A 13,500-nucleotide genomic window follows, 5' to 3' on the forward strand; every position below is an offset into this window, starting at 1 on the left:
CTTTCTTTCTTTCTTTCTTTCTTTCTTTCTTTCTTTCTTTCTTTCTTTCTTTCTTTCTTTTTAGTACAGGGCTTCTCAGTGTAGCTCTGGCTGTCCTAGAACTCATGCTGTAGACCAGTCTGCCTTGAACTCACAGAGATCTGCATGTCTCTGCCTCCCAAGTGCTGGGTTTCCACCACAGCTTTCTAATTCTTAAAGTAGACATCTTTACTTTCTTAGTTAAGTTTATTCTTGTTTTTAAGCTATGGTGAATTAAATAACTTTTATAATTAAAATACAAAAATTCTAAAAATTAATAGCAGTACTGTTGGTTTGTGGCTATAAATGCTTTTCAATATACTTTTGAGTCTAATCCTATGAAAGCCCTTTATGCACAGTTTTTGTCTCATTTAAAAATCAGGAGGTAGCCACCCAGAAGGCCCTTAGAATTTGGAAGCAGTGAGTTGGTATTTGAATTCAGATATCTGACTTTTTATCATTATACTCCTATATTTTTGCCCATTAAAGCCGGTGGTGTTAACAGCTGTGTGTCACCATAGCTCTGAATCTGGTTGAGTACTTCAGATAAGATCTTTGGCCATAATGTGGTACTGCATTAACCCTACAGCCAGAATAGCTTCAGTTTCTTTGAAAGTTCCCTCACCCACCTCCCCAGCCCCGTTTCTCCTTGTGTCTCAGAACGAGGCATCCCTGAGTAGTTTCTGCTGTGAGTGTGAGGGTTCTCCAGTAGTTTCACTTGCATAGGAAACCAAGGACTTTGAAATTTTCCTATCCAGAGCTGTGGGTTTATTTATCTTCTTTGACATCTGAAAAAATTGCCCAGGATTTTACAGATTGCTGCCCTGCTTGAGTTCCTGTCCTAGTGATGATCTGTCTTGTGTCACTGGATAAGTTTTAAGCTTAGGCAAATCAAAATGGTTATTTACCCCAGTTCTAATAAGGAATTACAATGTGGTTTATTGCATACTCTATCCAGTGCCTGAAACTGCTCTGGTGAACAGCCTTGTCACATTGGTAAGGGACTCCTGTATGTTTGTGGAATCTGAATTACATAAACAGATATGAGCTTCTATGGTCTTTTGGAATTCTAAAACCTTACTGCTTTTTCTTTAGGATCCCTTGATCATATTACTGTGGTAACTGCTGATGGGAAGCTTGCTCTAAATCACATTGGCCAGATCTCCATGAAGTCACCACAGTTGATTTTGGTGAATATGGCCAGTTTCCCAGAGGTAAGGTGCCTTATTCAAAGGGTCTGTCTTCAGAGTTTCTTTTGGATAACAGAGGTTTGATCAGGTCAGAAGGAAATGTTCCCTTTAATTTGAGAAGAAATTTATTAAGAAAATAGAGGACAAGTAAAGTCTCTTGACTCTAAATTTTTTTAAATGATTTAGTTTTGTTTCATGTACATTGGTGTTTTGCCTGCATGTATGTCTATGACGGCATCAGATCTTCTGGAACTAGAGTTACTAACAGTTGTGAGCTGCCATGAGGGTGCTGGGAATTGAACCACTGAGCCATCTCTCCAGATCCATTTTTTACTGATTAAACTCAAGTCCAAATAAGAAATTTGAAAAACAATAATGATTGATTCTTGGGCTGGTGTCTTAGTTACTTATCTATTGCTATGACAAAACACCGTTACCAGGGTACTTATAAAAGCAAGCATTTGATTTGAGGCTCACAGATCTAGAGAGCTAGTCTATGACCATGATGGGGGGAACTTGGCAGCAGGTAGGCATGGATGTGGGACAGTGGGAAGAACTATTGAAACTTCAAAACTGACCCCCAGTGACACACCTCCTCCAGCAAGGTCACACCTCCTAATCCTTCCCAAACAGTTCCACCAAATGGAGATCAACCATATGTGACCCTTAGGGGTCATTCTCACTGAAACCACACACCTGGAAATCATGTGGCCTATCTGGGTACCTCTGCCCATTTCTTGCTGATAATTGCCAGGCAGAAATGTAGGCTTAGGTAATTAGTATTAACAGATGTTCCAGTTTTTATTTTCAAAAGAAACCAGTAATCCCAAATTTTGTACAAAGTATTTTTGTTGTCTAAATGTTTTGAACTAATTCACTTTTCTCTTTTTAAAATGTGGACATCCGTGAGAGCTAGTTTGTGTCTGTTATCTCAGATCTTGGGAGGTGGAGGCAGGAGAATCAAGAGTTCAAGGCTAATTTAGGCTACATGAAACTGCCTCAAAACAAACAAGAATCCTTGAGACAAATAAAACATGTTTATGGGCTAGATATGGCCTGAGGGCCACCATTTTGTGACTTCTGCATTATAATTCAGAGAAGAGCCTCCAGGAGTTCATCTTCCTTCAGACTAGACAGAATAATACAAGCAATGCCTGGTGTTAGAGACTGGAAGATGAGTTGCATTTAACCTTGAGGCTGTATGGTTTTTCCTGTAGTTGAGAAACCTAGAGAACTGAAATCCAGCCCTCTCTCTGCTCCACCTGGCAAGTTACTCCTCTCTGACCTCCATTTCCTTACCTTCCTGTTCAGGTCTCTGTCTCAGTCTTTTTGTTCATGGCAGGCTGTGTGTTGTATTTGACTGACAAGCTTAACAGTAGGAGCAGAACAAACCATTTCCAGTCAGAAGACTCCTGCGGCTGGTACTCGCGGTGCACTTCTAGACTTACTGTTGTTCAACCACTGCCCCTCTCCATTCTCCATCCTACAGTCACAGTGAGCGTTAATGTTTCAAGGAATATATTGGGTTGTGTCGTTCTCATGATCCAAATAATCTTTAATGACTGAAAGTCCAAAATCTTGACTGTGGACAAGATGGCTTTGGCTCATCTGGCCTCGGGCTGCTTCAGGTCTCTGCAGTCCTGAGGCACTGTCTTCCTGCTACAGTACTCTGTTCAGACTGTCCATAAACCATGTCATGACTTCTGTACCTCTGGGCCTGTGTCTTCCTGGGCTTGGAACATTTCTGGCTGACTATTTGCTACTCACGTTTTGATTTACAATGTAGATGCCACTTTTTCACTAAATTGTAAACTTGCAGGAGAAGAGTCATATATAACTTATTTCTTGTGTCCACATCAAATAGTGCTAGGCACGTGGGTTTGCTCCATACATTCTCCTTAAATTGGTGGATATGTGTTATTAGGTGTATGGGAGAGAAGCACTCATTAGTGATGTTACTGAGGAGTGTAGAAATGATGAAAAGTAACTGTCCCCCTCCGAACCCCCGAGGCCTCTCTGCCTTCTTCATCTAATCCCCCTGGCACTGTGGCCAGTTGAGGGACTAGCCTCCTAATCACACAGACCTCATCAGGCAGATTACTTTCCAGAACCATCCACTTCTGCTAGTGAAATAGAAAATGGTATTCACAGAAGTAGCACCTGATTGGCCACCAGAGCATCTCTTATGAGACAGGAGGAGATGTTAATTGCTTAAATCTTTCTTGGGAAGTTGGAATATATTTTCATCTTTCAACTAAAGTATCTTTGGCATTTCTCTGGTGTGCAGTTCCTTGGGTTTTGGGGAAAGCTTACCCAGTGTCTCAGCAGAGGGGCTCATGTATAGGCACAGTGAGGAAGTATGAGTTACACTGTCTTTGAATTTCTTTATCTCATCTGCTGTATACATTAAACAAACAGCTCTAAGTAAACATTTCCTTCCTTCAGCTTTAGAAGCTGCCCATAGAGTACTGAGGTTCGCAGCTTCAACATGCTGAGCTGACCCCTCCTGTGTTTATAGAACTTCTTTCTGTTTCGCATGCGGTCGGCTTTCTTCCCAGGCCTGAACAGTTTTGTGTCACGCTGTTGTGACATGATGCAGATTTACATGTATAATCTTTCAAATGCATTGAAGGCAAAAACTGTGTTGCATTTGTTTAGCATATGTTCTGCTTGATAAATAGTGCACACAGTCGCTCTCTTCCCTAAGCATGCCTGAAACTACAGTTAATGACGGGGAAAGAAGAGAAGGGAATAAAAACCATAGCATCATTTGAACAAAGCAAGTAACGAGTACAACAACAACATCACCCCAGCAGCTCTGTTATTTGTCTGTAGATGGAAGGGAACTGATGTGTACCAAATCTCTGCTGTGTTGGCAGTCCCTTTCTCATAGCTTCTTTCTCACCATCAATAGTGTTCCAGCAGCCATAACCAGTTGCTTAGTATTGAGAGCAAACAACCAGTCTGCCTTGCGATACTGGGGAGTGTCCCCCTCCAGTGGTGGAATAAAGGCTAAGGGAAGGAAATTGTATATGCATGTATGCCTTTTTTGTTTGACCCATGAATAGTTTAAACATACTGTTAGGGAAATGACTATAATTTCCTGAGGCCCGAGTCCTAGATAAATTAGAAGACTTACTTTCAATAAGTTTCTTTATGAGAATCTCAGTTAACAATTTTCCCTGAATATGAAGACATACAAAAACTAAAATAAGGTTTTGAGGTAAAGTCAGGAGACTTGAATGGGATTACTAACAGTATCCGTTCAGCAAGCTTTTGCTGTACGCTTGCCTAGTACTTCACTGGTGCTGTGCCTTCCACTGGGAAAGTGGAACTAGTGAGACACACTTCCTGCCTAGCTTGGTATCTGTAGTGAGTACTCTTATACCTACAGGGGAAGGTGGCATAGAACTATTTGGGTCAGACTACAAAGGAGCTTGATGGTGGTAGGGTGTGGTGGTTTCAATAGAAATGGCCCCTGTAGACGCATGTGTTTGAATGCTTGGTCCATAGGGAGTGGTACTATTAGGAGGTGTGGCCTTGTTGGAGTAAGTGTGGCCGATTGGACGAAGTGTGTCACCGTGGAAGTAAGCTTTGAGGTCTCACATGCTCAAGCTAGGCCTAGTGTGGCAAGTCTCCTCCTGCTACATGTGGATAAAGATGTAGAACTCTCAGTTCCTTCTCCAGCATCGTGTTTGCCTGCATGCTACCATGCTTCTCACCATGACAATAATGAAGTAAACCTCTGAAACTGTAAGCCATCCCCAAGTAATTGTTTTCCTTTATAAGAGTTGCTGTGGTCATGGTGTATCTTCACAGCAATAGAAACCCTAATTCAGACAGTGGGTGTTACAGCAGGGTTTTCTTGCTTATGTGCTGAGAAGCTCTTTAAAGTGAGGGTTCTCCCTTTACTCTTTTTTTTTTTTTTTTTTTTGAGACAGGGTTTCTCTGTATTGTTTTGGAGGCTGTCCTGGAACTCTCTCTGTAGACCAACCCGGCCTCTGCCTCCTAAGTGCTGGGATTAAAGGCATGCGCCACCACCGCCCGGTAAAAGGGCAACCTCCCTTTACTCTTAATTCTCTAATTGATTTTATTAAGGGTGGGTGTTCTCTGCAAAGAGGTATTTACTGTATTTCTTTATTTTTATTTATGTGTGTGAGTGTTTTGTCTGCTTATGTGTGCACCAGTGCATGCAGTACTCACAGGGCCAGAAGATGGAATTGGGTCTCCTGGAATTGGATTACAGGTGGTTGTGAGCTGCTGAGAACCAAACGTGGGTGCTCTGTAAAAGCAGCAAGTGCTCTTAATTGCTGAGCCATCTCTCCAGCTCCACTGTTACATGTATTGTTCCTAGTCATTTCCTTCTGTAATAACTACTGAATACATTGAGTTGAGGATCTGTAAAAAGAATATAGACAAAGTAACAGTGTTAAACCAAATGCAGCTAAGCCTCTCCTTACCCCGGAGGGTAACTGAAGTTCGATAGGTTGTCTCTTTAGTGCCTCTTTCTTGGGCTGTCAAGGAACACTGTCTATTCTAAGGGATGTAAATTTACCCTGTAGGCCCCTTGTTCATAATAAACAGTTGGGCCTTGATTATGTCAGAGATCCCTTCTTAACACTGGCAGTCTATGATCTGAGGCATCATTTTAAATATTTACTGTAAATACATATGATCTGCACACACTCAGGTTCTACACATCTGTGTGTGGATGTTCTGGTTTGCCTATGTTTTGATTTCATATAGGTGTAGAATTTGGGTGACTTAAAGATAGAGCGGGTAAGTTTTTAGATACCTCTGAAACAGTAGCAGTGGAATGCTTGGGAAGTAAAGTAGCTGTGTACCACCTTCCCATACCTTTCAGACATAAAGCTGGAGGAACTCAAGGACAGGACTTGGCCTTTGAGTTCAGGTAGCATGGATCAGCTCTGGAACATGTAGGACCCTTGTTCTTTTGAGTTCATAGTCTTCCACCTACTCCCTGTTGCCTTTAGGATCGATACATGGTGCAGTCAGTATAGTGTTCAATATGAGGTTGGGCATTAGGATATCTGTGCATTAGTGAGTGAGCCTGCAAGAGAAGTTCCTGAAGGATGTAGGAGGACTTTACACATTTTTAATCCATGGATATGGTTTGTTCATACAATAACTGCTTTTGGATGGATGTTAACTGTGTGCCTAACTGAGTTAGGTACATTGCTTACATTGTCTCATTGCTTTTGTGATGTTTAGGTACCACATCAACTCAGGTTATGGATGTTAAATTTACTGCTCGGGGGATGGTCCCAAAGCCGAATTTAAACTGAAGTTGACTCCAAGACCCATGCTTTTTTCCTGCCACTCTGCCTTTCCTGTGGTGCATGAGTGTCCATGGAGGTTTACTGCTCATTCCAAAGCATGAGTGAGTTTGCTGTGAGTGTAGATGCGAATGAGTTAAATTTATTTACTCATTCCAAACCGGCACTGCTATATTTTGAGTGTAAAATGTCAACTGGAATTTTTAACGTATGAAATCTTTCATCTGTCTTTACACCAATCTTTGCACAGACCAGCCCTCCTCCCTTGAGGATTTATTGTGGTTTTGATCTGTGTTGCCTCAAACCATTGAAATCTTTTCAAAGAAGCAGAGCTGTTTTCTTTTTCTTTTTTTTCTCTTTCTTTTTTCCTTCCGCAATATACTGGTACCGGGAGTGGACATGGCTTGCTATTCAGCTTGATCAAAGCACTCTACACCAGTGTAACTTCCTGATCTTACTGGTAACAGAACTAAATGTTTCCATGTTCTGCCAAGATGGGTTGCCAGTTATCGACAGAGGGCTTGCATCTGGTAATAATTATTTACTAATTCTGTTTACCTTTTGATCTGGTTTTCAGTGTACAGCTGCAGCTATCAAGGCTATAAGAGAAAGTGGAATGAATCTGAACCCAGAAGTGGAAGGGACACTAATTCGGGTACCTATTCCTAAGTAAGTTTGGCTTTAATCCATGTTTTTCAGTGACATGGGGTAGTTGTCTTTGGATGGAAACTAGTGCCTCTAGACAGTCCTGGGCCACTCGTGTGGCTCTCTTACCTGCGTCTTTCATTCTGGCTGTGCTGTGAGGTCAGCTTATGGACGCAGACTTGCTATCGGATGTCTGTGTGCGCTAGAAATGGGACTACAGCAGTCAGCTTGCAGAACACCTTGTCCTCACACCTGCCTGGGAAGTTAGGACAGGTTAGCGCACAGTCGCTACAGACCAAGGGAGTAAATTCTAGGAGGAAAGACAAGCCACCAGCATCAAGAGGGTGTGATTGACGGGTGTCATAGTGGGAGGGTTATTTAAGGAGTTAACATTTCTGTTGACAGCAGAGATGAGGTGGGAGCATCAGCTTGCAGGGAGCACTCTAAGAAGGATGAGTGGCAAGTACAAGGCCTCACTCAGAAAGCAATGGGACACCCATCAGCTCTCACTCTGTGCTCCCTGTTGGAATTGAAGAATTAAAGGTAGAAGTCTAGAGTAATGGGTTGGTTTTTTGTTTTGTTGCTTTGTTTTGTTTTTACTTCTTAATGAATTTTTGAGTGAGTAAGAATAGATCTTTGTCCCTGAATTTAAAAAGAGAAGATGGCTGATGAGATGGCCCAGTGGATAACATCCTGGCCCTTGAAGCCTGACAGGAGTTTGATTCTTAAAGCCCTCATACGGGCAGAGGGAGGGAACTGAATCTGCAGAGTTTTCCTGTGGCCTCCACATGTGGGCGGTAGCAGCATCTCCCGATAATAATAAGATAATAGCTGGGAAGCGGGTCAGGAGGATCAAAAGTTCAGAGCTAGCCTGGTCTACACAAAGGAAGCCTTCCTCAAAAGAAAGAAAGGGCAAGATGGTGGCATGCTTGAATAAAGGAAAAGCTGGTATGTCTGCAGCTGACGGAGAGAGCAGAGAGCGGGGCAGGGCTTCCCAGGCCATGGAGGAACTGGGATTCCTTCTAATGGTACCGAGAAGCCATTGGTTGAAGCAAAGGACTGATCTGACAGGGACTTTGTGAGTCTCTCTCATTGCTGATTAACGAGGTTTAGGAGACAAAGCAGACATAAAAAGAACAGTAAAGTTATGGCAGTCCAGGTGAGACACGAGCCATGGCTACCCAGCAGGAGAACTAAGCCCCCGTTCCTACACAGTGCCTCACACTGATCAGTGTGTTTGGCCAGTCAACAAATATTTATTAAATAGTAACTGTAGGTCAGGTTCTTTCCTGATTATTGGGATACCGCAGTAAGCAAACCAGCAAAGCTCCTTGCTCCGCTGGAGCTCCCCGAGAGCTGAGCAGACACAATAAACTCTGGGCGTAAAGAAAATTGGGGCTCTGTGGAAGCAAGATACAGGAAGGAAGGAAGGGATATCTAAAATGACATAAAGCAAATGGATGACATCTCCCAAATAACGAGAAGGAAATAGAGTGGCCAGGGGCCCTTCTGTGTCACCTGCCACCCTGGATTTCTTTGTAGAAATTGCTTTTAGTAATTTTTCCAATTAAGAAAGTTTAGGCTCTGAGAGGTAAACTAGTGCTGCCCAGGATTCTTGGTTACAAAGTGTCATGATAGCGTCAAGATTTTTTTTTTTCATGATAAAGTCTTGCTTCATAGCCAGGTATTTGAGATCATCCTGCCTCAGACTTCAGGGTGCAGTGAGTACAGTGTGTATCACCATACTCAGCTGTGCGAACCAGCCACAGCGCTGAGGAAAGAACTTCCTTGACTGAGGTTTTTCCTGCCATGTGGCCAGAAAATAGCTATGTTCTTGATACTAGATAAAACTGAATTAACACGCTGCTCTGAAGTCTTGTGAACTGGGCAGTATAACCTCGTGGTTAGTAGCCATACAGACTTGGGTTCATGATCAGTATATCTGCTAGGGAAGTATCTTCTGAGCATGCGTGTGTATACCAGGCTCTGCTGGGGACACACAGACCTTCATTTGTCAGGCTCCTTGTTCGCATTACCTCCAGCTTACGTGGGAAAACTACTGTGACCCACAGTTTATAGACAAAAAGCCCTGAAGCTCTGAGAAATAGATCGCCATGATCACATGACCAGTATTGGCAGGCAGAATTTGAGAATCATGAGTTTTAATTCTGGAAAGTGCTGAATGTCATTGTGAGTGTCAGAAGCAAGATTGACAAGTGGAGGGACAGTGAGGAGTGCTTACTGTCCTTCCGGAGGACCCAAGTCCAGTTCCTAGCACCTTCTCAGGAATCCTACACTGCCAGAAACCCTCCTCTCCCTCACTGAGTACCCACACACATTTGGCATATGACCACAGACAGACACACATACATGTAAGTAAAAAGGAAAGAAACCTTTAAAAATTATTTTAAATATTACAAGAGGAATAGGTGGCAGGCAACATCTTCATTCTCTGGCCCCTAATCTCCTGTCTGTAGTCTTCCAAGCCATTTCACTCTTCTGAGGTTGGTATTCCTCATGCACCAGATGGAAGGGCCATGCAGGCTCCTCCACAGTCCCCAGATTCTGCTTCTTCGAGCCATTGTTGCTGATGTGCACTGTTGACTCTCAGAGCACCCACATGCTTGTGGCATTTGGAAGCTCAGATTGACATAACACGTATATCTGCAACCCCTCTGTAGTTAACGGCTGCCCTTGGTGTGTCGAATGTAAGTTTGAAGGGTTGGTGTGTTTAACTTGTATTTTCAAAGATGTGGGATTCGTTACATTAGTTTTTACATTATTTTATCTTGGCTAATGGATGTAATCCAAGAGAAAGTTGACAGACCAAAACCCTGTGCTCCTGCAAACCTCATTTTTTATATACTTTCTTTTCCTTGACAAGGTGGTAGGGTCATGAGGCCCCTTGCTGAATTATGCGCTTGGTAGTTTTCCAGATAAAAAATGAATGGTCTGGTCTTTATTATGGGAGCTGTGTCATGTGAGGAGATAAAAGTTGATTTTAAAGTAAAAGGACCAAAGTTTTGGCAGTGACTTCCCATATGGCTTTAGCAACTTACTGTGTTTAAGTTTATTATTTGTAAAGTAGGTGAAAGAGTACACAACAATAGGCAGAGATTTCTTGAGATTAAGAGAGACAATAAATACTGTATTCTTGTTAAGAAACTACATACATTGCTGTTTCTGTAAAGAGTGAATAGTAACAAGAAAGGAAGGAGTAATATATTGGCTACCACTCTGCCACGAGCTTTCAAATGCCTGATATGCAGGGGAAGCTGAAGAGATCAGTGGTTAGATTTAAACCCTGCCACCACATATATACTGAATTAGGATCCAGTTCTTCTTTTTGACTATGACAATAGCAGCTTTTTTCACCTCTCTGAATCTTGGACATCAGGTATGGGTATACAAGCAGGAAAAACACATGCATAAAATAAATCAGTCTTTAAAAAAAAAGTAAAACAAGATTTTCAAAGCTCAAAAAGCTAGGGAGTCTTTTTGGGAATGATAGCCGAATGTCATAGAGGGCTGACAGTTTGGGAGCTGTGGTCATCTGCCTCCCTAGAAGCCAGCCGAGGGTGGTCATGTTCCTTCCACAGTAGAGACCCTTCTTAAGTGCTCAACTTTCTAAATTTAGCCTCATCTGTAGAATGAGATTAAGTGTTAATGATTTTTTTATTTAAAGAATTTATTTCTAATTTTGCATACCAACCTCAGTTCCCCCTCCCTTCTCCCTTGCCTTCTCCTCCCCCAATCCACTCCTCAGAGGGGGTAAGGCCTTTCTTGGGGAGTCAACAAAGTTTGACATACCAAGTTGAGGCAGGACCAAGCCCCTCCCCCCTGTATCAAGGCTGAGCAAGGTATCCCACCTTAGGGAGTGGGCTCCAAAAGAGCCAGTTCATGCCCCTCAGATAGGTCGTGGTACCACTGCCAAGGACCCCCGCAACAAACCAAGTCACATAACTGTCACCCACATTTAGAGGGTCTAGTTCAGTCCCTTGCAGGTTCCCCAGCTGTCAGTCCACAGTCTGTGGGCTCCCTCTCGTTTGGGTTAGCTGTCACTGTGGTTTCCCTCCTTGTTCATATGATTCCTCCTCCCCCTTTTCAACCAAATGGTTAATGATTTTGAGAAGTAATCAGATATTATATAAATGATTTCTTCCTTGAGGCCTGTCACAGGTACTTCATACATTTTAATTCCTTGTCTTGTGGTGTTTGAATTAATTCTCCTGGTTAAAGCAATTCTTGGACGCAGCTTTTTTTTTTTTAATCCTGGTTATATTTGGGAATAAAATCAAGGCTACTTTTCTTTTTATTCATGGATTCTCTCCTAGTCCTTAGTTAGCACTTTTTTTCCTCTTCCAAACTAACCTGATCCTAGCCACATGGTCATGGCTTTTTTTTTTCTCTCTCTACTTTTAGGGATGGGAGGAGTTGAGTCATTATGTTGTAATTACCTTGGAATTTAAGTTGTTCAGGAGCACTGTAGTTTGATTGTTAATAAGTGCTTGGTTTATTCTTTGAATATGAATTACAGTGAACAAGACCCTTTGGCAGGTATATCCAAATAAGAAAGTCTGGTGTAGATTAGCTGTATGTTTCTGGTAGAGGCAGAGATCCTGGCTATCCTGACATTCCCCAGCCAGTGACCATCACTGGGTATTTGCCATCATCAATCCGTCTCTTCTCTGCACTTGTTGGGTGGTAGATCTGATGTCTTGCTGGCTTCTTCCCCCAGACCAAAGTTCTGAGGGTGATCAAAAGAGGCTTCCTTGTAGAATCAGACCCGACAGTTCCAAGATAACAACAAGTCTCAGCTACCATTCCCCCAGACTGACTTCCATATTCTCCCATACAAGGATACACGATTTCTCCAGGAAATTCTCCCAGGACAACAGGTTGGGTAAAGTGGGTAGGGTGGTCCCCAGCTTGAGTTGGATAGGAAGGGAAATTGCAAACAGGGAAAGCCATGGCAGAGCTGGAGGACAACCCTAAGAAAACCAATAAAAATGTGCTGTGCCCTTGGTCAAGATATTCCAACTCTGAGCCCCCCTTTCTTTGTGTATAGGATGGAATAATCACAGCATTTGCTCTTGTGAAGGAGCACTGGGAGAGTCCTGTGAAGGGTAAAGGAGAGACGGGGGCAGGAGTCAGGGGTTCTGCTCTATTGCAGTGCAGGTCTGACAGCAGTGAGAAAGGGAAAAGAATGTAATAAATGATGATTGTGTGTGTGTATGAGTGTGTGTGTGTGTGTGTGTATGAGGGGGGGAGTGATACTTTGAGTCTTGAGGTTTTTTTCTTCGTGGACTAGTAATGCATAGTACAGTATCTTTGCAGTGTTCCTCCAGGATAGTGAGTCATGGCTCCCATCTAGCTGCATGATCACAAGGCCAGAGTCCTGTACTGCTAAGCTGCATGACCTGGAAAGCTAGGTGTGTGAAGTAGTGCGTTTTCATTTAGGTTATTTTTAGTTTATAATGAGCTCATCAGGACATATCCCCATCATAAATTGAGGAACATTTGTACTTAGTTTATGTAAATGGGATTAAATGTCTACAGTACCACAGGTTGCTTTATTATTTTGCATATAGCTTTTCATAGTTGTCTTATTTTTTTTCCAACTGCCTTAAAAAATCCTTTTGAAATGACTATAGTGTAAAATGAGGAAACTGGGGTTGTGAAGTTTAACTTGCCCAAGGTCACAAACTATGAGTATGAGCCATTTTTCAGACTTGAACCCATCAGCTTCAGGAGCCCATGTTCTAACTACATTACCTGTTGTTCTTTAAATTCTGGCCCCACTTCATAGACCTTGTTACAGGGGTAGCATGCATGATGGGCGCATTCCAGGAAGTTTTGGTAAAGCCATTTCATTACACAGACCACATGTACATAGACTGCTGGTAATCTTGAAAGGGGCTTAGTGGCTTCAACTGTACTTGAGCAATGGCTGTCACTCTTCCCGCCCTTGTGCCTCTGTCCTCTATCAACCATTCCTTTCAGGACCATTCATTCATTCTTCAGGCAAGCTCAGCAAACAGTCTCTTCTTGTAGTGTATGTAAGCAGACCTTACTTAGTGTTCAGTGCACTTGTAAGCATAGCTGCTAGATTTGACTAGCCAGCAATGAGGCTGAAGCAAGGCTTCTGTCCACTTAGTGCAGGGGTTGGGTTCTGGTCCTTCTAGCTAGTGAGGAGAAGATGGGTGACATAATGGAGACCATGCAGTTGGCACTTGGAGTTGGAACCCCAGCCTCATCCTTTTTCTTTCTGTCATGCTTACCTGGACTTCAGTCAATGTACAATCCTTTGAAAACATCTGGCCAGTTGTGTCCCTAGGTAGAATTAAAAT

At 42.6% G+C, this 13,500-nt stretch overlaps 1 protein-coding gene across 5 annotated transcripts in view; it reads left to right on the top strand.

Annotated features, from left to right (window-relative positions):
* Window positions 1-13,500, top strand: part of Mrrf (mitochondrial ribosome recycling factor) — a 66,246-nt gene that overhangs the window by 18,109 nt on the left and 34,637 nt on the right. For all 5 annotated transcript variants that reach the window (XM_040735720.1, XM_005082110.4, XM_040735721.1 and 2 more), the window contains 2 exons: window positions 1,114-1,232; window positions 7,083-7,174. In XM_040735720.1, coding sequence (XP_040591654.1) covers window positions 1,114-1,232; window positions 7,083-7,174 — 211 coding nt within the window. The remainder of the gene's footprint in view (window positions 1-1,113; window positions 1,233-7,082; window positions 7,175-13,500) is intronic.

Source organism: Mesocricetus auratus, unplaced genomic scaffold, assembly GCF_017639785.1.
Source record: "Mesocricetus auratus isolate SY011 unplaced genomic scaffold, BCM_Maur_2.0 Super-Scaffold_100047, whole genome shotgun sequence".
NCBI classification, from domain to species: domain Eukaryota; kingdom Metazoa; phylum Chordata; class Mammalia; order Rodentia; family Cricetidae; genus Mesocricetus; species Mesocricetus auratus.